Source organism: Antedon mediterranea, chromosome 5 (assembly GCF_964355755.1).
Source record: "Antedon mediterranea chromosome 5, ecAntMedi1.1, whole genome shotgun sequence".
NCBI classification, from domain to species: Eukaryota; Metazoa; Echinodermata; class Crinoidea; order Comatulida; family Antedonidae; genus Antedon; species Antedon mediterranea.
The window spans coordinates 25,114,647-25,142,206 of NC_092674.1; the positions used below are offsets into that span (position 1 = coordinate 25,114,647).

Consider the following 27,560-nt stretch of genomic DNA (forward strand, 5'->3'; position numbering starts at 1 on the left):
TTGTCACAGGAACTTAGGCCTACTTAATCCCTCAATAGATAAACTTAAGATGCCAGAGAGGAGCAGTACAAATGTCCACTACGGAACATTTGTTAAAACGCTATTTTTTATCCAAACTATGGCTTTAACTCCAATTGTACAGTGGGCCTACACGATTCAGGAAGGTCGAGTTTAAAATACCCGACCAATTTTAGAAGGTATACATAACTCATGACTTTTACTGTCCGAATTGTGAACTTTTCTATGCGTTTAGATACTTTCTTTTCAGATATGTAACAACTTAAAAGCACCACTATGTAGATAGGAAATAGCACACATGGGACGTACGTATGGAGCGGTAAAGTGTTTGATTTTGTCATAGTAAACTATTTTGGTAACAAGTTGACAAGCTTAGTAGAAACTTATGTATTTGATTTAGAAAAGTCAGTATGTAGGCTACACACTTGTGTGTACTAAAGCTCTGTCTACACTATCACAGTAAACTATACTCATTTACGTATATCGTTCTACAAAGCGATTAATTATCTTAAGATGGTTTTGAAATGGTCGATACTGTTCATGATTACAATTAGCACAATGTACTACGATACCAGAATATTAATTATTCTTTTAGATTATTTTAGTACCTACTCAAATCGAAATCTAACGCGTGTAAAGGACAGGATTAATTATTGTTCCATCATATTCAAACAGTGAAATAACTAATTTGATACACAGAGTAAATCTGTTTTGTTTTTTTAGTAACCCACTGCCTACTTATCAGCCGCGAGGTCCTTCTGCTTTAAGCAATTTATATCTAATATAGTTCGAAGAGATTAATTGTCGTCGTAAAAACACGATACAAATACATTCAAACAGACGCCAAAAGGATTCATATTGAATTAAAGATTTAGGTTAGTTTTTTCCAAGTGTTCTTCTTTTAATGTTGGTTACATTTAGACGGTGACATCGGTTTTTAATTTTCCCCGCCAAAAATCCAAACTTAAAACACCGAATTTACACCTCATCACATCAGGTAATTTTGTATTGCTTTACAAAAATATTTGGCAGTAAATTTTTTTAGTATTATTGCGTTACTTATACCCTATCCGATCAAATTATATACCATGCTAGATTATCATGAATGGACTCAACGAACAATATTATTTTTTCATTGAAAAGATTCCAGAGATCCTGACTTCCACATAATATTGACCCAATTGACTCCCCCAAAAACATGAAAATTGAAGATTAATTAAATCATACTTTGAATAGGTTATTTTGTATTTTTAATAAAGTTAATCACTTGCGTAGAAAAAAAGACGAAAACAAACTTATAAAATGACGAAATAAATAGTTAAATTCAACCAAAAACCCATTGACTTCCAGTCAATTTGACTAATTGTTTGCATTTGCTTTTTTTGTTTAGATCCAATTCTTGGTCAAATGTGACATTAAAATGGCATATTCAACATTTTTTTTTAAAGAATTATTTTTTCAGGACAATGCATCTTTAATAGAACATTGATAAAATATGTGCGAGATTATAAACGCTTTTGAATTGAAAGGTAACAAAAAACATCAACAAACAAGCGAGTGTATAACTTCCAAATCTGCTTGAGGCGGAATCGATTTAGAATCTTGAAATCGATAAACAAGCCATCTAGATGTTAAGAGGTGTTTTAACTACTGTAATACAATTACAATTCACTATTTATTTACTTAGCATTATCGCCTTAACCGATGAATGTAATTATAATAATAATAATATTAGATGTAGGCTATGCATAACGGAACATGCTTCTAAAAAATGATACAGTATAAAGACCCTGATCAAGAAGAGAACTTTCACGACCAAAAAAAGATTCCCTTAATTCGTGAAAAATACTCTGCTAGAGTAAAGTAAACTTCCCCACTTACAATACACTTATTATGTTGATATAATAACGAAAAATTATGAATTTGTCAATTTAACATAATTTCGACGCGCGTGTAAAAACTATTAACATAATTATAACGCGCACATCAAATTGAGTTATATTGTTAAAAATAATTGTTTTAAATGTTTTTTATTGAATACGCTATCTTAATATCACATAATAGTTATTCACATTGACCAAAAATTGACTGGAAGTCAATGAGGTTTTTAGTTGAATTTAACCGTCTTTTTATGTGAAGGGTTTTTTTTTCTACGGAAGTGAGATAACTTTATTAAAACTGCGAAATGGCCTATATTCAAAGTCTTGTTTTGGGGGAACAATACACCTTTAATTGAACTACAGACTACCGTAGGCCTACCTATTTCATGGGGCGTTGATAGCCCATATCCATCGCCTTGGTATCCCTCTATAATATTTATGATATCCTCAGACTGGATGGTATCTCCTAGGCCTAGAATATCCAGCGTACTGTTGATATGGGAGTGGAATGTCTTTGCATCGTAGCATACTGCGTAGGCATGTATCCTGCCAGATATAAATTGGTATTGAAGATTACTTAGAAGAATAAAATAATAGATTAGACAAATAAAAGGAAAAAACAATGTCACTTCAATTATATATTAAATGAAAAATTCATCAAGCAATTACCCATTTGTTGGTCTCATTTTGAACAACTGAACAAATAAATAACAACACAGTTAACAACAACAAAAGGTATAACAATTATTCAATTCAAAGCGAACATTTTGAATTACCTTAATCTGACCGAATAATTGTAGATTCTAAAAAAACAAGGCCATATAGATGGCTGCAGTCGCGTGCTCAAGTTAGTGTTTACCGGCCGACCGACTGACATAGTGAGCTGTAGAGTCACGTTGCACGCGACTAAAAATATTAAAATTTGGATTTGAAATAGCCTACATACATGAGTCAAAGTATGCTTTTTTTTGTCCAGATATTAAACGTAAAATACCACTTTCTCCGATATTCTTAAATTATTTGTTTCTCAGCCTTTTATTTCATAATTATCCATTTCGATAAATATTTTTCTATTCTCAGTGAAATGTTTTTCATAGTTTTAACTATTATTAGTGTCATTACAATATTTACTTACTGTGACCAATCATGACGCGATGGACCACCGAGTTGTCGCTTGTGATTGGTCAACTCACTTGCGAATTGCGCCTACGGCGTCGCGTTTCAGCGTCCAAGTGGGAACCGAGTGACTCGGGTGAATCAAGGCAATCTAACAAGAGGACACTGAACTCGCCTTGTCAAAATAGGAACTTGTAACATTCTTTTGGTCTTATGACTGGCTGCGACAAACACCAACAGTACTACTATAAATACATATTGGAACTGATCGTGTCGCAGTCACAGATAAAACCTTTGATCTCCGGAGTTCAGCATCCTGTTGTTAGATTGCCGTGGTTGAATTAAACCTATTTCGAAAGGTTAGCCGTTGTTACTTACTTTAACTTGGATCCTGTCAAATAGTTGCCAATTGCAAGACCTGCGGCGTTCTCCCCAGTTGCAATTGTCACGATGATGTCATCAAATCTTTCTTGGATGCCCTTTAAGAACAAGTAAAGTACCATATTTAAAACAAGTTAAGATAGTAGTAATATCGTTTTAAGGTTTGCATGGCAAGAATCAATATGTTGATATAAAGCTCTTTACACTATCAAGCTTTTATGATGTCATATCACTACCATATTTGGGCATATCACCACCATATTTAGGTGCATCACATTTTTTTTATGTCAAACTAGTATAAATAGTGTAGACAGCTTAAAATGTGTGTAGTAAGAACTGTTGAGTTTTTGGGTTTAAAAAAAAAAAAAAAACTGTTGAACAACTCCACAGTTCTTTTTAGATCTGCACACGTGGTGTACTAGACCTGCTTTAAACTTTATTATCAACGTAAGTTAAAGATAATATTATAATAGCAATTTCAAAATAAAAGATTGAATTTAATTAAAGTTAAGCTCTGTTTACACTATCAAACTTTATGTAACAACAAAATGTGATGTGACCATAAAATAGACACGATGATATCACTGGCTTATTTGGGAACATCATTACTAACTTTGGGCACATCACTACCATATTTTGGTGCATGGAACTTTTTTTGGTCAAACTAGTTTGATAGTGTAGACAGAGCTTAAGAATTATCTAGGATAGCCTACTTAACTTTCAGAGGAAGGGTAGACATAGGCCTATACAGTACTATAATTCGACTTCAGACGAAGGGAAAGGGCATCCAATACCCTCAGAAGGCCCCATTGGATATAGAATGTAATCATTAATTTTGCGAACGTGTGTAGTATATTTTCAATTTGAGCAATCATTAGTAATTCATCAAGGAAACCAACTAAAGAAACACATCACGTGCTAATAAATAGTACAATTATTGTACGCATGCGTGCACCAACTTCATCTTTCTGCGATTTCATTGACAAATGATTCTGATAAGTAGGATCCCTATATGATCCGATAAAGAAACGGATATTTTACGGAATAATGCATGTTTATGGCCTAGATACATCATCTAATAATAAATAACTTAAACAAGTGAGCTGCTTCATAACGCACATACCATACCATATAAGCTTTCATGTCAACATTATTTTACTGCAGTAACTAAATAATATTTGGTAACACGTTTATTTATTTATTTAACAATATCTTTATACAGAATTACACAATCACGTAAAAGAAAACCAGTTTTACATTGTGCTCCCGTCGTAAATTAAAAAAAAAATCAGGAAAAATAAGTGTAGTCTTGTGAGAAAAAAAATGAGATCGGTATGTAGCTTTGAATAAAGAAATTGTTAGGGAGTATTTCATTTCAGTGGTAGGTTATTCCATATTTTTGCAATTATTTATTGTAATTTAGTTTTATTGCAGTAAATACTTTTACATTGAAACAAACTAATCAATAGCTATTGTATAGTTTTATGTAAATATGGTGTCGGTTCGAAGTTTTTAAACAGATCAAACAATCGAATCAAATTAACCCAAAATTATTATTAAGGTATAATTTCATTGTTAATCCCAAATGCGCATGCTCAATTATTTAATAAGCTATATAAGGAATAAAACTATGAAATTCTTTATTGTTTGATGTTTAATTTGCACTCAATAAATTACTCGTACTAGTTTTTCATTGTAATTTAGTCTTAACTGAAAACATCTAGATAGAAAGCTCAATAAATCTTCTTTTTGTTTTATAAATATCTCATTAAAATTGTTTGAATGAGATCACGGAGAGTTATAATGCAATAATTAATGTTTTACTCGTCGCATTGTTCAACTTGACGTGCATGCCGTGAAACAATGGCCACATTCCATAACATTGTCATGTTTAAAGTCATTAGCCAAATTACCAACATCTGATATCGATTCGCTTTTCCATGTTTCGTATGTATTTATTTTTTATTTTATTTTCAATTGTTTTGGTTTTTCTAATGTAGTTCTTTCTTCTTTTTTTACTATTCTAATCATATTGTATCTATAGATTCAATGATCACATTATATCTCGATTGATGTCTTTTTTTTAGCCTATTCAGGAGTACCTTTTTTTGTGTTTTATCGAACATACATTCTGTTAAAGTATATAGCTGACCTAAGTCACATAGGTAAGCCCGGCTCGAGAGTTTCTAGAGCTTTCAAGGGAACCTCTTCCTCAAATACTATTTTTAAACTAGAAATTAGCAGCAGAAGTGATCACAATAGGCCTTTACTGAAAAAAACCACTCCATCCAACCTTAACAACCCTTTCCAAATAAATAAAAGCAACATTAAATACTATTTTAAAACGGTTTTATTTTATGTTCTCCTCTTCTTCATCAAGCACGCCAAACTGTACTCTATCTTTAAAAAAAACATAGGCCTGGAGAAATGGTATTCACACTCAATTCATTTTACTGTGTTTAAATATAGGTCTCCTATTGACTGCTGTGAACATTCTAGGCGCGTCTGTGGACAGGTCTCTACATAAATTGCAATTTTGAATAATGCTCGTTAGGCCAAGCGCATTATTTACATAAAATGTCAAAAACTGTTCACGTAACGCGTTCAGTTGTATATTACTTCATGCACTGGATACGCTCAATTTACTTATTCTAATATGCGTTTGACATGCTCGTGATGATGGAGTGAACTTACAATAATATACTGCATTAAAAACAAATATCAAAACGACGATTTCCAATTTTCTCTTTCTAAATTCGTGCGTCACGAGTAGTTGCGTGTTAAGTTATACAATGGATACGAAGCATCGATAGCGTAGCGAAAAATTAAAAGTATCCACTGTTTTGGAAGCGGTTGTAGAATTTAGTTGAACTTAATACTTTTACATTCCTTTGTCGTACTTCCTGATTCTTAAATAGTAATTTTTTTTTTGTATTTTAATCAAATTAACGATTCTACTATTTTCTTAATATACAAAGAACATTCTAAAGTATATAAGTTTATATTACTCATGAAATATGCTGCACTTACTGTCGCGATTGATAATGATTATAAACTCGTTGCGAATGCATTTCAGCGTTCATGATCAAAACATTTACTATGAAATGTGACTTTATGAATTTTCAATTCGAAAAAAATATTAAATACATTACAAGACCTCTATAACTAAGATTTATTGACATTGTACATACTTTAGTGCGTTTATGTTGGCAATAGAATAAAATATTAATAAGGAATGTATTTTATGCGATTTAAATTATCAGAATAAAATGTAATGCTTTCTTCAAAATCATGTTGTGTTGAAAATATTGATGAAAGATGTGAATTTGTAGTAGTGGTGCAGATTAGCATTGATATAAATCGGATTAAATGAATTCCATGGCTTCAAATCGCTCTTTACAGATCGGCATCCCTTCTACAGGGACCATAGAACTCTTCTTTTGGGACACTAGTCAGGGTACCGAAGGTGCCGGTGTCGCCTTATGGGTTCTTATGTAGGCCTATGCACTAAAATATGCTCTTATGGCCGACTAATGTCAATTAGTCGTACATTCATCTGAATGATCCTTTGGCTGGTCCCAACAGTGGCCAAGGGCTTTTCTCGTCCAGTGCCCACCTTAACCAGAAGAAAGGCATAAGCCAATACGTCTGAGGTAGATAGGCCTACTAGGTGCAGGGGCTGCCAGCAGTGCTGATTTAAATTGCCTAATGGGACCCCACTTTATATCAGCACCCGGTATTCCCAGATGGTCTCCCATCGAAGCTCTAACCGGGCACAATGTTGCTTAACGTCGGTGATCTGACGAGAACCGGTGTTTTAACGTGGTAAAATATGCTCTATGATCTTAATAACTACAGGTTATATGATTAAGAGGGAGATGGCAGGAAAACGTTTTTGGAGCAATTATAAGCCGACCCTATAATTTTAGATAGACCTTATCCTAAACTATACCGCGCATGCGTCTGCGCATCATTATCCAAATTTTGGCAAGTGTGCGCATGGAGAGAGCTTGTATTTTTAAATTTGTTTTATCTCACTTGATCAAGAAGTTCTTGCCATGCCCATAAATATCCCTGTACTGCTATTGTGCTCGGTTTGCCAACTGGGATCAAATATGACTTTATCTTGCGGATTTCACTAATAGAAAAAAAGAAAATGGAAAGAACATTATGTCGTATACAATTGACAGTGCTTACTATAGATCATTATATTTATTTCAAAGCATATTATGATGATATATATTTATTCATTAAAAAAATACTTTCGAATAAACCCATAGTTTTATTATAACGCAACCCCGACCTTTGAATAGCACGTGTAGAGGATATTGTTTAAAAAAAGGGTTCGATTTTTCTAACATTAATTTCATTGCCCGTTTAGGCCTCTATTCAAAATTCAGTAGAACCTCTTCGGGAAATTGCTACCTAGGGGTCACCCTATTAAAGCAACATGTTTGGGTCGTGAATTTACAAGTCCCCTTAATAGAGATTATACTGTAATTAATACTTTTTAATATCATTTTTCTCATAAACTGAACAACCCTCTCCACTTGCCATTCATTTTATGTATTTTGACTAATACTAAACAATAATATTAAAACACCGTGACGTAATATTATGTAGGTCAAGTTTTTATGACCTTCAAACTGCTTAACAACCACTTTGAAATGTTATAACATCAATGCCGTAACGCTAAAATTTGAAAACTTGCATAAATACAATTCACCTGATAATTCGAGATCAATTGGTACCTTATACGCATGCGTCAACATCCAATTAAGTGTTTCCAAGTTTCTTTAATATTGGTACTTTAACTTGTACCACTTAAAATAATGAAAAGTAGGATTTTACAATAAGAAAGGGTCTCGAATTTGATGGGTGACTTGTATTTTAAAATATTGTATTGTAACAAATTATTTACAACTTCGATTACAATGTTACATTAGCGTTTATGAGAAGAAAGGTAAAATGTCTTTGAAATAACATTGTAGTTTTATGGCTGACAATACTTAAGTGTTCTCTCCAAATAATTGACCGACCGTGCAATATTTGGAAGACATTCTGGCGGCGGCAACCAAGAGAATTCTGTGGAACGCTAAGACATCATCGTCATTGCGGATTCTCCTCTTTGCCAAGTTCCTTCCCATCAAAGTAAAATTAGAAATTAAAAGACGTCCTTCGGTCATCTTGTATCATCTCTAACATTAGACATCCTGCATCCTTCCCCTCCACCAAAGCAAAATTTTAGAAATTAGAAAGACTTCCTTGCCATCTGAGACTACGTACTGGTTGTTCTTGAGTATGTATGAAGGAATAGGTTGTTGAAAGAATCGACCGGCTCCTTGGGTGGTTGGCTAAGAGAAAGGAAGAATTATTTTGAATGAGAAATGGCGGATGCTGCTGGTGAATTGCAGGGCCGCCCTTGTGGAGCTGTTAAAGCTGAAAATATAACACATAAGTGAAATATTGAGTAAAAAATACACATAGGCCTACTATGAGGAATAATTTACCAGTTATTTGAAACAAAATGGCGAATATTTTTGACGTGTAGTTATTATGAATAACTTAAAACCACTAGCCAACTAACTAGACCTACATAACAGGCAAGATACTGTTTTCGTTCGTTCTTTCTTTTGAGTGTTACTTTTGACAAGGTTTGAGAGTCACAGGAGATTGCTCCGTACTATAAATTATCCAGAAATGCCCACTATAGCAACAGCCCAATCCCCTATTTCATCCGCCTGCTGCTTAATGCCTGATCTTATTGTATTTTATAAAAAAAAAAGGTTTAATTATTTTAAGTATTGGTGTATTGTTTTTATCTTTAAGAGCAAAATCTGACTATCTACTAAGTTGTAACGTTGCTACATTGGTTTTTTGTGTTGTTTAAAATAATAATATAACAAAATAGTGTATAGCTTAAATGTATAGAGATATCAGACAAGAGAAGATTGAATATGCCATTGATCACATCCTTCGCTTTACTATTTTGCATTATTTAACATTATCGCCCAGTTGATAAAATATAGATCTTATAAGCAAATCAACACTTTTGACTATATAAAACACCATAAAATCAAACGCACAGTATACAACTTCATCCGATAATATAAATGAGTACAGAACAGAGACAGCAAGAGATATATTATTATGTATATATCAAATCACGTAGGCCTCTTTTTTTGTCCGTAGAGCATAATGTTCGTGTATAATCTGACAATCTCGATTACGACCCGAGCGTACATAAACGCATGTCCCATTATTATAACAAAACCAGCACTAATAACAAAGCTGAGGGAATTCAACTCCGTCTACATAAAACTATATCTACAATTATTATAACAAAATTGAACTGGATTGTTGAGGAATGCATTCTCAAATTGGCTGTCCATTCATACTGCAATGTTCGTGTGTAAACAAAATAAGCAGTAAATCTGCCCAAACGTATACTAATGCATTATGTATTGCGAGGTTACACACATTATTATTTATGATGCTGTAAAATTATCGTCTTCATGCTCAGGTAAAGCAATTAATAGAATTTTGAATGCAGTTTGTTGTATTATGAGTACAGTAGACTTTCAACCATAAATGTCTCGGTGACGTCACAAAATGACGCAATGTTTGCGCGCGCGTAAATAAGCGTAACAACAACATTTTAACGCTCGTGACAATATCATCAACGTTTCAACGCGTGCGTCATACGTTGCGTCACTTTATCCATCAAACTAAGAAAAAAATAAAACTAACATTTTAAAAATCACGCCAAGCGAACGTATTACGTTTTCCCCATAATCTGAATTCCTTAAATATATCATCACTAACTTTAAACTACAGTAAACAACCAGACTATGCAAACAAATCAAGCGTACAAAATGTTATAAATATATAAAACGTTGGATAATAAAAAAAAACCGATATTGTTCTTAATTTTCCAAGGATCACCAACGATATTTTGGTCCAATAGAGGCAGAGAGGTTACGTATGCCTAATTCCCTTTCATACACTCCTATGTACCTAATTCAGATTTACGTTTGATACGTGAATATGACGTTATAAACGTCACCAATACAAACCATATAATGACGTATCAATTACGTAATGGTAACGTTTCAACTGTTATGAAAACTGAATTTATAAAATGTTTACGTTGTATTTCATTGAATCCTGGAACTGTTCATGCATAACATACAATGCGATTACTATCGTGTACAAACACGCACATCAATGTATCGACGGTTTAGGATTATCCAATGTTCTGTTTGAAATTCTGGTGTATATTGCAAACATATTTGATTCACACTAAGTTAATTTTCATGGCGCAATATTGGTATATAGAAGTGTAAGCTGTTGAATAATCACGGTATACATTTAATAATAGACTAATATCTTACTTTGAAGTAATGTAATTATGGTATGATGATGTGTAATAATGTTAAATTTGAATGTGACCATATAAAATCATATGGTTCACTTTAAAATGTTTTACAATTTTCCTAGGCTTGTTAGAACCTTTCTACTCGGGTTGATAATTACTTGTTCATTATTCTTTAACAATTGTTAATTGTTATTTATTCTTAACTATTCTTCTAAAAATAATTTTGCTAAGGGTTAGACAAAGTGCACCTGACTTAAGTGATCGATTTATTTAATATCGGTTTCTGGAAGACTATGGAACGCCATTACTGCATCCTGTACGTCATGCTGTTTAGGGTCAATTATGTTGCTTTTACGGGTATGTGGTAGACTGCAGATACGACAGGTGCTGGCGGAAATACCTTATGTACTCACTGTTATATTTGGTTTGTCATTTTTTATGTAACATTATATCAAGTTGAAGATGAATGTACGTGGAAAATAAAATTTAGTTTAATAAATGTTAATCTTATCAGACAATTATATTATCATATATATTTTTGACACACTTGATACAAAATTAACAATTGGTAGATAAAATGCACTGTGCAATATAACAATATGTAAATGTATATTATAATTTTCCTCATGATGTTTGGAGTTGGAGGCCCTCTATAGACCCACTACAGCTAGAAGTACAGCGGGCTTACGTCCCATCCGAAGGACGAGTCTCGTATTGGCTGAGGATACAAACAATATGGCAGTTTAACCCATTACCCCTCTCACTGTGCTTAGTAGATCCGATTCCAATACGCCGTATCATCACTATACGCATGTTTGGCATGCATTGATTTTGTGGTAGCGATAGTTTCATGTTGTAAGCTTGGACCTATAAAATGTACAGGTCCATGTTGTAAGCATGCGCAGACTGTTTATGCAGAATGTAGAGATAAGATAGGCCAGAAACACCAGTGATGCCTTATTTATTTCGAATGTAATTGTTGTATTTTAAAATACACAATTCATTATAATCTAATTTTTAAAAGTTTTTTTTTTTTTTTTGTTGATAAATTTGCTAAACGCTGTATTGTTATCGATGTCGAGTTTTAATGTACATTTATGGTAAGCTATGAATAACAATGACAGATACAACTGAGCGACAAACACATACAGATTACAAACTAGACAACAAAAACACCCATCACTGTTATCTCAAATCGAACATATCTAAGGAGCATGTTTTACGTTGGAATTATTATTATTACTGCGTTATAAAGTCACTAATTCGATTAATAGAATACTGTTACTTTGGTATTGCAACGAATTTGTCGGATATTGTCAAGACATAATTCTTCTGTTAAATCAAGTATATCCAATTACATATATAAATTGTTAAAATAATTTAAATCAGAATACGTCTACAGACACACGCTTCCTATACGACGTTACTATTTAAATGAAATACAACAGACAAAATTCATATTCTTCGTTGTTCATGTCTAAAAATCAACTCTTAAAAACGAGATTGTTATTTGAACTGACAGAAAAACAGACACAAAATAGAAAATATTTATTAGGACTATCTATAGATATATATTTTTGAAGAAAATATTTTGTCAGTATATTATTGATTTACACCATGTTTGGCTTAGACCGTACCTTAGCTGCTTCGCTAGTATCTGCATTCTTGGGACGATCTCGGTGTCCAAGTTAGCCTCATTCGGGATGAGATATTGCTGGGCTCCAACTAATCGGTTGAGCAAGACGTTTCCTCTTGGTACGATGTCTTCGGGATTCTACAAAGAAAAACAAATCTGAATTAAAATACTGAATAGTTTTATGCTGGGTAGATGACAATGGGGTTGGATTGCCTTGGTAGGCCCTATTAGTAAATACTTTTCATAAACTCCCCCACCACCCCCACAATAAAAACAAAATCGGAAGTTAGTCAATTACAAAGAGGAGTAAAAACTAAATACTTTAGACTTAGGTTACATATAAGCGTAATGTCGTTCAATCCTTATAGAAACTGTTTTTAGATAGATATTTATTCATTGCCGGTACTAATACGTGGGATATACATAGGCCTAATAATGATAGAGAATTGGAAAACAAATTTGTATCACCATACCACACCGCAAAATTGTTGTGCGCAGCCAAAAAACAACGAGTGAATGGGCAGCGTAAGCCTACATAGCAAAAAACAAGACTCAAACATTATAGAGACAGTTTTGTCCCTCTACTAATAAGAATTAAAAGTTGGTAGAAGATATACAAAATCTAAACTATAAATTAAATCGTAAACGTACGTGCTTCACGTTATCGGATATACTAAACGAAACAAATTTATGTAATGCTATGCTTAATGGAAAGACTTCGTCTGAAATATCTCAAGAAACAACCGTGGCTATAAAATTGAATAGTTACTTATTCAAAATAAGTAGTTTAATTCCGTAAATTGACTAAATGTCAGCAGGTATGATCAACTGTAAGTAGTATTTTTAGAAAATAAAATACACTCGTTAAACTGCCTGTCATTAAAGGGCCAGGTGTCACTTTTTATAATCGCTTTTTGAAGTTACAAATATGATTTCTTCTCCAAATATCATTATACATGCAAGCAGAATTATATAGAACGAAACGCGTACGAGCGTATGAACTTTGAACTTTGTAGCCTACAATCAACTTCAATTTTGTTTCCGGGAAATTTGAAAGGGAGACATAACATGCTGAACTTCATGAGAAAATATTAATAAGAACTATAATTGCTAATTACAGGAGCAAAGACGTCCTAGTTTTGATTAGTCAGACATATGTAAGCATACTTTTAAATAGTAACAGCAGAAAATAGAAGATTTAGGATGCCTGAGTGGACAGAATTCCAATCTACAACTTAGCCTAAAGATTAAATACCTTTATTTAAAAAAAGAAGACGTCTAAAAATAGCACTCTGGCAACACCTTTTTAAAGTAACAATTTGGGACTAGAATTTAATATTTTAATATTATTCAGGCCTACAACTGTCCAAAATGATCGATTGACAAAAACAAGGGCGATTTCAACACAATTTATTTAGATTCCAAAATCGTTTAAAATTCAGACAAAATAACTAAATGTTCGAAGATATATAACCTTTTCTATATTTCTAATAGACTTACCTTCATTTTGGAACGCAAGAGAAGATGCGCCTCCAAGCCCAGTATCCCAGCAGCCACAGCAGTAGTTCTGCAATGATTGGATAGGACAGCACCACATGTAATCACGGCATTACATTTCATTTCCACAGCTTCTGCCAATAGAAACTCCAATTTTCTAACCTATGATATTTTGATTAAAAGTTGATTAAAATAATCATTATCTAAATCAATTAGACACACGGGGTATAACCTGCTTGCTACTGGCCAAAAAAGTTCATTGCGTAACTGTTTCCACCACTATTAATTTCTTTAATACGTGTATATTTCACGTTAATTCTTTTAAAAATGTGTACAATGTTACCATTGTGGTAGTACCGGGCTAGTCTAAGTTATTATCAGCAACTTCCACCAACAAAGTAAATCCTTTTATACTCTTAATTTTTAATTTTTCCCATTTTTTTTCTTAATATAAATCTTAATTGATATTGATGTGTTTGGTCTAAATCCTATTTTAATGCTGTTCTTCATTTTGTTGCTTTAACACCTTTTCAATAAAAGAGAGCACATCGTATGTTTGACTGATTGTCACAATGTGTGAAGTTACTATACTATACGGAGTAGTAATTGGGCCTACAAATTTGATTGCATACTCGCGTCAAATTATCATCGATATTTCTGTGTGTTTAACGAATTACTGCATCTAAGTTAGTAGGCAATTTCCGTCATACAGCATATTATGTGTTTCACATGTAACGCCTACCATAGATCAAACACTCCCTTAATTAAACGCTTCCTCTGATACAGGCACCGCATGTGATACACATTGGCTATGATACTGCAGAAATGTGGTGGTTATTTGGGGATTGTACACTGAGAATCGTTTTCATTCGACAATCTAATCATGCACTAATAATCATGAAGATCGGATAATAATAATAATATATATATATATATATATATATATATATATATATATATATTGTCGTATTAATAATAGGTCCGATATGCCTACGGCACGGTACAACGCGAATAATAATTGAGCATGCGTATATCATCATTTTTTCTGTACTAAATATTGGCTAACGTTTGCATAATCGTGACAGAATCATATAACATTTTAATGTGTTATGACAGATTTCAAAACAAACTGAGAGCATTCAACCTTCTACACACTTTAATTTAATATAGACTTGGGATACCCAATGTTGTATGTAAATGTTCACATCACAGCGAGTGGTCAAATTAAAGCGTTTGGCAGAGTTAAAACAACGGCGGCCGGGTACATTAAATTGTTTGAACATATTATTGTGAATAGTTTCGTGGTAGATTTTCCAAATTTGGTAAGCTTGTGATTAGAAACTCTCCTCTGGAGACACCCATATTTGAGGACAACCTTTTAAAAGGACAATTCCCTGTGAAACGGATATGCAAGGTACACCAAATAAAAGAAAAGGACGGATCCATCCTTGAAATAAAGTGGGGTGGGAGAGAAACAATTCCAAGTATTTGTGCCACACGCCCCGCGTGGTTGGGCCTGTGGTGAAGCGAATTTTGTAAACTTACAGGGGGACAGTACCTTATTGAGTCTCGAGGTTTCCTCTTAAAATACGGTCTATTGTATTTTTTTTTAAATGTATTCATGTTTCATGTTAATATTCAATGTCGTCAATAATATCATGGAAAAGGGTACATCACTACACCGGAAATTATACCCACATCATGGTATGACTTACACAACCTTTATAGTACTTTTATGTGGAAGTAAGTCAACTTCATACAAGTCGTGTCATAGTAACAAATTAAAATACGATCTAAGTATTTGGTGTGTTTATCTATATAATTTTACATTATCTCAGAATTATATCGATGTTCAGAAGTAACAGAAACGATTAGAAAGGAAAAGCGATGGACTGGAGTCACGTGACGGATGAATAGAGTTGATAAAGACATTTAAAACGTTACAAACTGTTAATTTCAACACATAAGACCAGTGGGAATTTCACATTTCGCAGCATAATTTCATAAGTGAAACGATATTCTTTAATAATTATACTCCAGGTAATTTTTACTTGCAAAGCTATTAAAATCACAGTCTGATAATAAATATATTGCTGGAGACAGGTATCTCTTTCCATATAAATTATTTTCTAAATTATGTAAAAACATTCTGAATAATTTTGTTTAAACTAGGGACATTGTTAAAATCCTATAATATGAATTTAAAAAAAAGAAAATATTGCGATATAATTAATTTGTTCTAAACTATGATGAGCGCCAACATGTTTTTTTAAACAAATGTTGATGGATTTAATATTACAGGTATTCGATTTTTCATGTATTTTTTTAAACAGAGTAAAGTTTTTCCTCCAATTAGTGACCACTCAATTGTTGTTTTTGTAGGCACTCTTACTTGGTAATGTACGATTTTTTTGGTTGTATCAAGGCATTCTAAGTCGCCTTGCCAAGATAGGAACTCGTAACAGTCCTCCTCGACAACAGTACCGTAGCCTAATATTATATGCGGCGCACAGTGTCTGTTTAGGAGGCGTGGAACTGATCGTGTCGCAGCCACAACTAACCCCTTGATCTTCGGAGCTCAGTATCCTGTTGTTTTGGTCTTATGGACTAAAACGCAGCGCGAGTTTTACTAAGCAACGACTAGCTACATGTAGCAAAGTTGTCAAAGTAACAACGCAAGTTGTTACAACGCACGTTGTTACTTTGACGGATTTTAACCAGAAATCAGACCAAAATTGTGCTGCTTAAGATGGAGACAACTCTTTGTTAGCCATTCGGTTAGACGTTCCCCTTTTAATTTCTCTTCGTTAGATTCTCAACTTTCTTGAACCCTAGACTATCGTACCGTACGATATATGTTTTAGACAAACTTCACCCAGGTCGCAGAGAGGTCACAATGAACGCACTAATTAGATGGAAACTGCTAGGACATGAATAGTATTTCAGTAATTATTGTTTATATAATTATTTATTCATTATGTATATTTGGTCAATTCTCATCATTAAGTAAATTGAATTACGTATGTGGTCTGAAGTTATACATGCAATCACGGTAATACTATTGTATCGTCCGATGATTACACCATAGAGATGGAACGCAATTAGGTAAATTGTAATGATTATACTTATATAACACTTTAGCCTACGTCTGATAAGTAAAATAAGTAACTGTAATATTTATAAATGCGTAATTTACCGGTATTCATATTCAAGTGTGCTCAAACGATAATATACTGGGTGGTCAATCACTAACCATATAAGATAAGATAATATATATATATGTATATACAAGTATATCACTCTCGTATGATACGTAAAATAAGTGTTATATATGTTTATATCATATACAGTTATTATTTATAAATGCGTAATGTATTCATAATTCAAGAATGTGTTTTGACGTGAAGTGTGCTCAAAATGTAATATAATCGTCCAGTCAATAATTTATAAATGTCGAGAAAACCCGTTTATAATCACATACGTTGCGCTCCTATCAAATTACTGAAATATTATTGTTAATTCACGATATAGTGTATTACGATGCGATAAGTTAATGGTTGAACAGAGTGAGATTCGTAGGCATCGACCGACAGCAGGTGACATGACCGTCAAGTGCCCACCTACTATTAACAATATTTGTTACATTTCAGAAACGCGTTGAATTAAATGGTTTGTGCCAATAGCGGTTGATATCGTTTCGGACGATAGACGATCGGTAAACCGACCAAAGAACGGTAAACCGACCGAAGAACGGTAAACCGACCAAACAACGGTAAACCGATCAAACAACGGTAAACCGACCAAACAATGGTAAACCGGCCAAAGAACGGTAAACCGACTGTACAACGGTAAACCGACCGAAGAACGGTAAACCGACGGAAGAACGGTATACGGCCTACCTCAGTGTATTATACGTACGCGCATGCGTAGATTTATATTTTGTATACATGTCCGTCTCCTTCGGCTACCAGGGGATACGGGAAGAGCACTAACGTACGTTTAGTAACAGTCTGTCAAAAATATATAATGTAGTTCATAATGTCATTTTAGCTGTCAAAGAGAAAAGCGCGCGACCCCTTGGTCCTGAGTCCAGAAACAAAAGCTCGCTTCATTAGGCATCGGTCAGCGGGTGACCTGTCCACCAATTATTTAGCCTTATGCATTCGTGTGCCTTTAATTGGCAAGATGCGTCCAATGAAACTACGACTCAATTTGATTGAACAGATTACATACAGTAGGCGTAATGAGAATTAAGTAGACGCTACCTCCTACTATTAAGAGTCTTAACTGTTTAGTAGCTAAACCAATATCAATTAAACTGATTATCTTTCAAATGAATCTGTTGAAAATACGACTTTGTGTCTGTTTAACTTGCAGAACGTTATGGCCAAACGATCGATCATGAATAACGCGGGAAACGGATTGGTAATGTTAAAAGACCACGAAATATTGGAATGGGAAAAAAAGTTTGTAATCAATGTTCAATGTACGTTTTTACCTAATAGCAATGCATTTGTGCTGCTTGGGAACCAATATAAATTCGAAATTAAACTTATGTCCTACAGATAGCGACTTTATTTCCCTATATTTTACCGTATATAGTTTATTTTGTTTTGATTTAGTGTGTTTCCTGCAATATATATGGCCATATCATAGAATTACGGCAGCAAAACGTAAAGTTTAGTTGGTTTTTTTTTTTGACGTATTACAAGTTGTGAACTGGTTTAATCAGAAAACAACCGCGCGGCAACTCAAAATTCTCACAAACAGAAGCGAAATCAAACATAATTTATTTATGTTGAAGTTTTCTCCTAAATGGAAGAAGTTAACAATAGTAACGTTTAGGCTTACAATTTTTTTCGAACATGCACGGCGGCGAAATAACAACACATTTAAATTCATCGATGTAACGTTGTCCCAATGTGATGCAAACGATTTGAGGACAAGATAATTATAAATGCAAAATGTATTAAATCATCTTAAATGGTGATGCCCAGAAGGGTGTATTAATTTGTTATTAAATTATAATAGTGTCTACTATTTGACTGATTGTAAACACATATAGACCTCAAAGCTAAGCAACGGCAACGAATCTCTCCATTTAAAGACCACAGGCCCGGATACCGCCTATTATCATTAGCTGCTTTCTCCAATTAAAGACTACCTCTCATTAGAGACCAAAGACCACAATTTGGTTATGGGCCCAACTGAACATTTTCCCTCTCCAATTAAAAACCACTTTAAAATAAACTTGCATAAGGGCTACATACTTATTATAAACAACGCAATAAATGGAATTGGTAAGTAATAAATGAAGTAGCGAGAATTTTTCCATTAGGTAGGATGTCTTTTTTCACCAGAAATAGATATGCCAGGGTAAGCAATCATGGACTCTAGGGGATAGCTGAAGAAAATATTGTTTTAGGCCTAGCCAAAAATATGCCTGAAAGAATTAGCCAAATTGTCCAGAGCAGGCACTTTCGCGACTGGTCTCTAGGCCTACTTTTGAAAAGGGGAACTTCAGGACAAATAGGGTTCATTCGAACCCTATTCAAACCTCCTGGCTACGGGCTTAAATAAAGGTGGCTGTACTCTAACAAAGGATAATTCATATGAAAAAAAATATACGAAATTAAAGATGGTGAATGCCATGGCTGCTTGCTGTCGTTATAATAAGCAATTACTTAACCATACATATAATCATATTTATTTATAAGTGATTATCAATAATTTAACCCTGTGTAATTACGAATACAAATTTCTTTCACTGAAGGCGAAATCCGCTACATTGAATAATCCATCGTTATTATTATTATAGGATATTTTTCATCTACGTTATTCATTTGATATTAAATCAAACGGACATTTAAAAATATGGCTGTCGGGCAAATAGACAAACTGGATCCTAATGCGTCTTGTGGTACGTGAAAGGTGATGCATCAACATGATGATGTAGAAGAAGTCTTGTATTTGTTTTTGAACAGACAGGAGCCTAAACAACTTTCATATTTCAGGGTTAGAGTTTATAGGGTGTCACTTTAGTGCCGACATGCGCATTACTATTTAAGCTTGGTTCCCACTAGAGCGTAACGCAAGGACGTAACGCAACGCAAAGTGATTTGACCAATCTCAAGCGATGGATTATTCGAACAGTCGCGTGTGCTTGGTCAACTCGCTTGCGTTGCGTCTACGTCCTTGCGTTGCGTTATAGTGGGAACCAAGCTTTACGGATGGAACTGACAACGCGTACCATGTAGGAACCTTTCTATGTTTAATATGAATGTATTGGCAATATATACCGCTCCAGCTTCTGCGAGCTAGCCCTAAATATTCTGTAAGCCAAGAACGTCGTACGTGCGTCGAATACCGTTTAGAAAATGATGGTTTAGCAATATTAATGACAAGCCTCATTTGAACGTCGCCAGCTGATTATATTAAAATGCTGGGGCGCTAAGCCCATAATATGACACGTCTAACCTTGTTACCAGTCATTGCTGCCCCCGTCATATCATCACGTTTTATGTACAATTCAACGTCCTCCGGTATGCCTGGGATTTTCCACAAATGTATTGGCGTCATTGGTTGAAATAGCTATAAAAAAAAATTGAAATTCATATGTTATGATTTTTCTCATCAAAATAAATATAAACATAACTGTATTTCGAGCCCTTGTTGCTCATATCATCATTATCATTATCGTCGTCGTTTATCATTGTCACTCTTCTCGTCGTTTGATCAACATCATCATCATCATTATCATCATCATCATCATTATCATTATAATCATCATCCGTCATCTTTACCAGTGTAACTATTATTTTTTTCAACATCAACATCATCACCATCCTTGTAATCTCAGCATCGTTCATAATCTTTGTCATTTAATCCCAGCGTCACTATCACTATCACTATCCTTGCCATCATCTGAACATAAAGTATCCTCTCCCGCTCTCAATTTTATCAACATCTTCGTCATCATTATCATTTAGTTCTCAGTAATAATATTAACGATTATTAATTATACCAAACCATCTCATTACCTCGGCGTGCCATATTTATTCTAATAATATCGCTGTGTAATCTTTTGTCATTATTTCTTAATTATTGATCGATTTGTGTCATCCGTTGATATATTTATTCAATAAAATAGTATTTTCTTTTCCTCATGGTACATCATCGTTCATCGTAACAATGTCGATATTAAATGAATGAGAACATTAGTGTTAATAATGCGTGTAAGGATTATGACAATGAGGCTGCTCTGTTAAAGGAAACTTGATCCCATTGCCGTAGTTCAATAACTGTTATGATACCTGAAGTCATACACATGCTAGTACATCGGATGAAAACACTCAGATATACCTAAGTTTTTTAGAACTCAGATTTCAAGATCTAGGAAACACAGATCTCAGATATACATGAGTTTTCTAGAACTCAGATTTCAAGATCTAGGTAACACAGCTCTCTGATATACCTGAGTTTTCTAGAACTCAGATTTTAAGATCTACGAAACAGATCTCAGATATACCTGAGTTTTCTAGAATTCGGATTTCCAAGATTTAGGAAACACAAATCTCAGATATACTTGAGTTTTCTAGAACACAGATTTCAAGATCTAGGAAACACAGATCTCAGATATACCTAAGTTTTCTAGAACTCAGATTTCAAGATCTAGGAAACACAGATCTCAGATATACCTGAGTTTTCTAGAACTCGGATTTCAAGATCTGAGTTTTCTATTTTCGTTCTGTTCTGCTATAAGATGATCTATCATCCGAATTTTCGGTTGTTATTGATCAACTGACGTCCTGCCTATACGTCGTTGCGTTGCGTCCGATTTAGTTTTAAAGGAAGGAAATTACGAAACATACGATAACGATTAATCAATCGATTTTTAGTTACAGCATTTTTTTTCTCGATTAGGCATACATTTACTTGTAGGCAATGTCATGGTATTTCAGAGCCTACACTTAAATAAAGTCAGCGTTTAAATATACGTTTAACGAAATCAAACGGGTTCCAATGCTATTACTGTCACCATATACTACCTATAACGCTCGATGACAGGCTGTTCGAACAATGAATACCTCGTCACCATGCGTGTATGATTCTCCGCTATGTTTAAATACCAACCAATAGGCGGTTTGTCGATACAATATGTTCGTTTTGTATTTACGGAAGACAGATTATAATTGACGCACACTCCCAGTGTTTAGCATTAGAGCCATAAATTGAATTAATCCGAATTATTTGATTAAAGATGTCGATTTTATTCAATTACCCCTTATCCAATTTCAAGATACAATGTTTACTTAACCAATTACTATCATATATTAATGTAAATTTGACAATGAATGAATATCATTTTCAGAGCAAATCCATTTGCAAGTTATGGTTAGGCCTATTTTATTAACGTTGAGAAAGCTAGGCATTAGAACGACTAATGCTATAAACAAGGGTGTGTGTGTGTGGGTTTCGACATTATGGGCCTAGGCCTACTTCAGCCTTATTCATGAAAAGGGCGCTATATAAATGTGGTATTATTATTATTATTATTAATGATTTAGGTCATGTCAGCAATACCGACAATACTCATTCGATCGATTTACATGATTGGTACAGATTTTTTATTTTCTATGAAAAAGAAGAGAAAATCCACACATTCGGAGCACCGATAGGAGTTCGTATATACGGTCTTGTATAGAGGACAATCCCGATCGCAAGATTTGCCCGACGGAGGGGCCAAAAGCCCCGACGGTGTGGAGGGGATAGCATGCGCGCGAAGCTATAACAGTTAGTAACACTAGATGTTGCTTTTCGATATATAAATTATGTCTGGAAGAGTTTATTTATTTTCTTTGTATAAGTTTGAAAGAATGTTCTTTCATACTCTGAAAAGGGTCGATAAAGAAATATAAATTTCAATTCAATCAATCAATCAATCATTGTCATTGGCATTGTCCAGTCCCAGATTTGGTGACGTTCGACGTGCGTTCAAAGCCGCACCAATTATCTACGCCGCGTGTTTACGGTGTGCGTAAAACCCCCTATTCCAGATATTTCAATATTTAATATTTATTGCCACAGACATTCGCATGATTGTAACGAAGGACATTTTGGAATCGTATTAAGTTCATGCTACTAATACAGGACGCTCTACATCAGCGCAAAGTAAAACACGTTCTATGTGTAGGCCTACAGACTGTCTAATCACAAGGGCGGATTAAAATTAACCTAAAGCAGAGAGAGCATAGTTACCAGACGAGGTGGCTTCTACGCACGTATATCTTTATTAACTGGCTCGCTTTTCTCGGAGAAATTTGGCGCCAGCATTCGAAACTCGCAATACGCGGAACCGTCACGGAATTCTAATACTTAACCTTACACTTTGCAGTCGTTTGCAAACATATGACAGTTTCATTGAAGTAGTAGGAAGCATACATGATGAGCAAAGTTCCAATATTTGTATCAGTGTTATGTGGATTTACAGCTAGCACTGAGATTAGGGTAACTCTGATTTCATTTGTTTTGTCGTATGTTCACTTGTTACCCGTATTCGGCTGTTGACGACTGCTGTTGTTTGTGGTGGTATCAGACAGGATCTAAAACCATGCCATCTCCAAGAATCTAATTGTGACTCAATATTTGTTTTACTCTTTGAATAAATCAACGTGGCAGACAGTTGTCTGTTAAGGACTTGGATTTGAAATTATTAGATTTTTAATCTTCTCTTTACTGCATATTATTATAATTAATATTATGCATACGCCTTTAGGCGGCCTAGGCATGGTTGCGCGCAACTTGAAGGGCTGTTCGTGGAGGTATTAAATATAAAATCAATTAAATCATCTGCTGTTTACGTGTCTGTTTATAGGCCTATTGTCGCATTTCTATATTTTTGTTTGTTTGTCCCACATCTATTATTCCTCATGGGCATCGTAATCTTGTGTCGTTACATTATGACTTTGACGCATGTTTTAATTATTGATTTATATATTGTTATGAATTAGTAAAGTAAAGCAGTGTTCTAAGAATCTGTTGTTACATCAACAGTGTTTTATTCAAAGCATTAAGAATATCGTACTTGATTAGATTACGTTAATAGATATGCTAATATCAAAGCCAGAAGCAATTTATAGACCTATTTATTCTAAACAAATAGTGACGGATTGTTTTTTCCTTCATAATAATATTAATATTCAGAAATCAAACAAAATGGAAATAAGCTTCTTAACTTTGTTGGGCTATATTCTGGAAAATCGTATTTTAAAAATATAATAAAATTACGAGAGCAGCTTGGTTCACACGCACAAAGTTAATCGTGAATAGAACAGATTCACGCTGAATGATCCGAAACATCCAATGCCAGTGTACCTCGTATGGTAACTCTCTTGTAGACCTACCTCAGTGTCATTAACTCCCCATATTTTTCACACCAGACTTTCTGTAGTCTGCTCGTATTCGTACACCTTCGTTCATATATAGCTTGGTTCTCTCTAGGACGCACAACAAAGACGTAAGCCCAATGTAGGGCGGCGCACACTGAATTTACACGCGAGGCGACACGCGTCATATTGAACAGTTATTTTGATGCGACAAACGATTTCAGTGTGAACATCAAATAGAATGTGACGTGTAGGTGTCAGTCGATTTTTAACTTAAATGCGATGAATGATGAATTCGGAGCTCAAGGAGGGTTGAGTTGCTTTAACTTTTTCAAGCTTTGCGCAACATGAAACTTCCATTTGACGATCAGTGTGCAACGCTAGTCGTTGGTCAACTCTTTTGCGTCCTCTTGGTATCGCGTCAGTGACGAAATAAGCGCAAATAGACAGGTAGCGCAATTATGTGCTAAATGTTAATTAATGTAGTACTACTTTTTGTGAACCGTACTTATTTGTCTGGACATGGTAATGTGTTTACTTTACATTCATTGTTTTCTTTAAATTACAGTCAATTTGCGCGAACAATGCCGTATAATTTGATTTTCAATCGATGAAATACAGACACATGTTAGTACATAATATGAGCACAAATGCATTTATCTCAGTTTTCAACACATACTTTGTCAATATTGTTTATGTATTCTGTTTATTTATTCATAATGCAAGTCGGTTATCTGTCTGCCTTTGAAATTAGTCTGCCTTGAAAATTTGTCTATGCAAAGCTCATTGGCTTAATTCGAAAAACTCGTCAGACTCGACTAAATTTGCATAAGTCAATGAACTTGTTTTGTGGAGTCGGATATTAGCATTACATAAAAGTGTGTTGTCATTGTTTCATTATTATTAACAAAATGAAATTGTTTTGAAACTAGCTATGTAAGTCTTGTGTCACCATCGGTAAATTGACAAATCGCTATTGACAATATGCCTAAACAAATTGAGCAAACTAGACTAGAGTAGCGAGTTCTTGAGCAGAGTGAACACACTTCCCCCACAACATAACCCTTTTCAATCCACATCTTCTCTAGGCCTACTGTTACCTTTCCCTCGTCAACCATAAAGCTTTAGCATGCTACCAGACAGGCAGAGTTTTCTACTCTGAATATATCAAGTTTGAAGATACAACCAAAGGAAAAAAAATACATTTATTAATCTTCCCTGATAAAAAGAAAGCCATTACCTTTATCCGTACGGTTGGAGAACCGTTTAAATGTGCCGCCCATTCTGGTGGTGTGTACGGAAGTAGCGTGGCGGGATTTTCTTTCCATCTGAACATATTATTTGCTTCGCCATTTTTTTCCATCGTCTTATTCACAAAGCAAATCTGTAAAACGCAAACGCACGTTTTAATAACCCTTTTTCCTACTGTGCTCTCTCAAACTCAATACGATTATAAATAAGCTTGCGTGACTTATCATCATCTACGATATCGTTGTGCGCATGCGCTTGAATACAATCTGCATGTTGATCGGCATGGATTACCGTATTCGAATAAACGACCAAAACCACCCCCACCACCTTTTTGAATAAACGCCTCTCTCCCTTTGAATAAACGCCTACCTCCCTACTCTGAACTCCCTGTTTCTGACATTGTTATACTTAACTATCTATTTCTCACAGTAATTGTAAACGACTGTTGTAATACAACTACTTTTCTTTAAACCTGTTATTGATCTTTTGCATTTAATGTTAGTAAATTTATAGAACTGATTGAAGGATACGATTTCCATACATACCGTACTACATACCGGTTTATAGGTATTATATAATGCAAGTTCGTTCTCGTTTTTTTATACTTTAAATATATTTAAAAAAAAGCAACAATAACAACAGAAAGGATAATAATAATTTATTTATTTTATTTTACTGCACCAAATAAGCACAGTGTGTTTACTTAAACTATGGCTCTTCAAGAGTAATGTTGAATCAGTATTTCTATATGGATCAGAAAGTTGGATCATTACAAAGGAACTTGATAAAGCAATTGATAGCAGTTACTACTACTACTATAGGAATAAAATGGCAATCAAGAATCAGTAACGAAGTACTATGGCACTTTGGCCATACCAACAAGAAACAATACGAAGAAGACTGACATTTGCAATAAAGAAGAAATCATTGCAGATGTTCTGATGGGGCTTGCAAAAAATGGAAGACCAGCACTCACATACATTGATATAGATGGATAGGCCTACTGGTATGTAGAGAGAGGAACTGGCTGTCACAATGGCATATAGGAAGTTATGGAGAAATCTGGTCATATAAGTTCGGGTATGCCCCGGACTATAGTAAGTGTTTACTTGGATTAGCGATTAAACATGATTGCGTTGAGCGCAGCCAGTGTACGAGTTCATCCATCAATCACTATCTTTTTAGATATTTCTATAGTGTTGTCCACGCAATTTCTTCACCTAACCTATCACTTAATCCTAATGTGCAATAGGCCTACGTTCGAATTGAGGGATCTAAATAGGCAAAAATATGTATGATAACACACAAGCTCTCATTGAGGTACATTCACATCCGTTTGGCGGATTGGAAGACTGCGCCGTTAAATTTGGTTTTCCATTAATTAACAAGATAAATCCGTCTTCCGTGTGAAAGCAGCTTAACGCTGTAAATCATTATACATTCTATTGTTTGGCTTCAAGTTATGTGTGAACTGAGGTTTACTGCGTTTTTATTATTAATATGAACCATCTGTCATTTTAAATAATATTCAAAATCATTTCTTATTATTAACAATCTCTCATAATAAATTTATATTGATTCTTGAAACAAGCTACGTACAGATTCAATTTATACACTTTTGGCTTTTATATACATTTTAATGGAAAACCAAGTAATTTTGTATTATTTGAAATATGATATTAAGCATATATTGTGCATTCAAGTAGTAAGGTGGATTGATAATAATCGAATGTATATAATATTGATTATTGGCTCTAAAACCAAAACTATCATTATTAAGAGTTGGCTTATTTATTACAAGAGAAAATTATTATTAATTACATCAGATATTTTGTGTGAGAAAATGCAAACACTTTTTAGGATCATTGTTCGATATATGAAGCCTGCTTACACCCATACACCCCAACCCCCAAATAATCATCTCCAATAGTAGCTATACAGGCATGCAGCAGATTAGTGCAAAAATATCATTATGTACTATTTTATATTACATAGCCTGACGTTGCATTACATTAAAA

The 27,560-nt window shown here is 34.2% G+C and overlaps 1 protein-coding gene across 1 annotated transcript in view; it reads right to left on the reverse strand.

The window, feature by feature from the left end:
* LOC140050044 (uncharacterized) overlaps window positions 1-27,560 on the reverse strand; it is a 44,867-nt gene that overhangs the window by 7,773 nt on the left and 9,534 nt on the right. The window contains exons 2-8 of the mRNA XM_072095057.1: window positions 25,532-25,675; window positions 20,384-20,497; window positions 13,910-14,068; window positions 12,411-12,547; window positions 7,434-7,533; window positions 3,393-3,493; window positions 2,278-2,444 (exon numbers count right to left, since the gene is read on the reverse strand). Coding sequence (XP_071951158.1) covers window positions 2,278-2,444; window positions 3,393-3,493; window positions 7,434-7,533; window positions 12,411-12,547; window positions 13,910-14,068; window positions 20,384-20,497; window positions 25,532-25,654 — 901 coding nt within the window. The 5' untranslated portion in view covers window positions 25,655-25,675. The remainder of the gene's footprint in view (window positions 1-2,277; window positions 2,445-3,392; window positions 3,494-7,433; window positions 7,534-12,410; window positions 12,548-13,909; window positions 14,069-20,383; window positions 20,498-25,531; window positions 25,676-27,560) is intronic.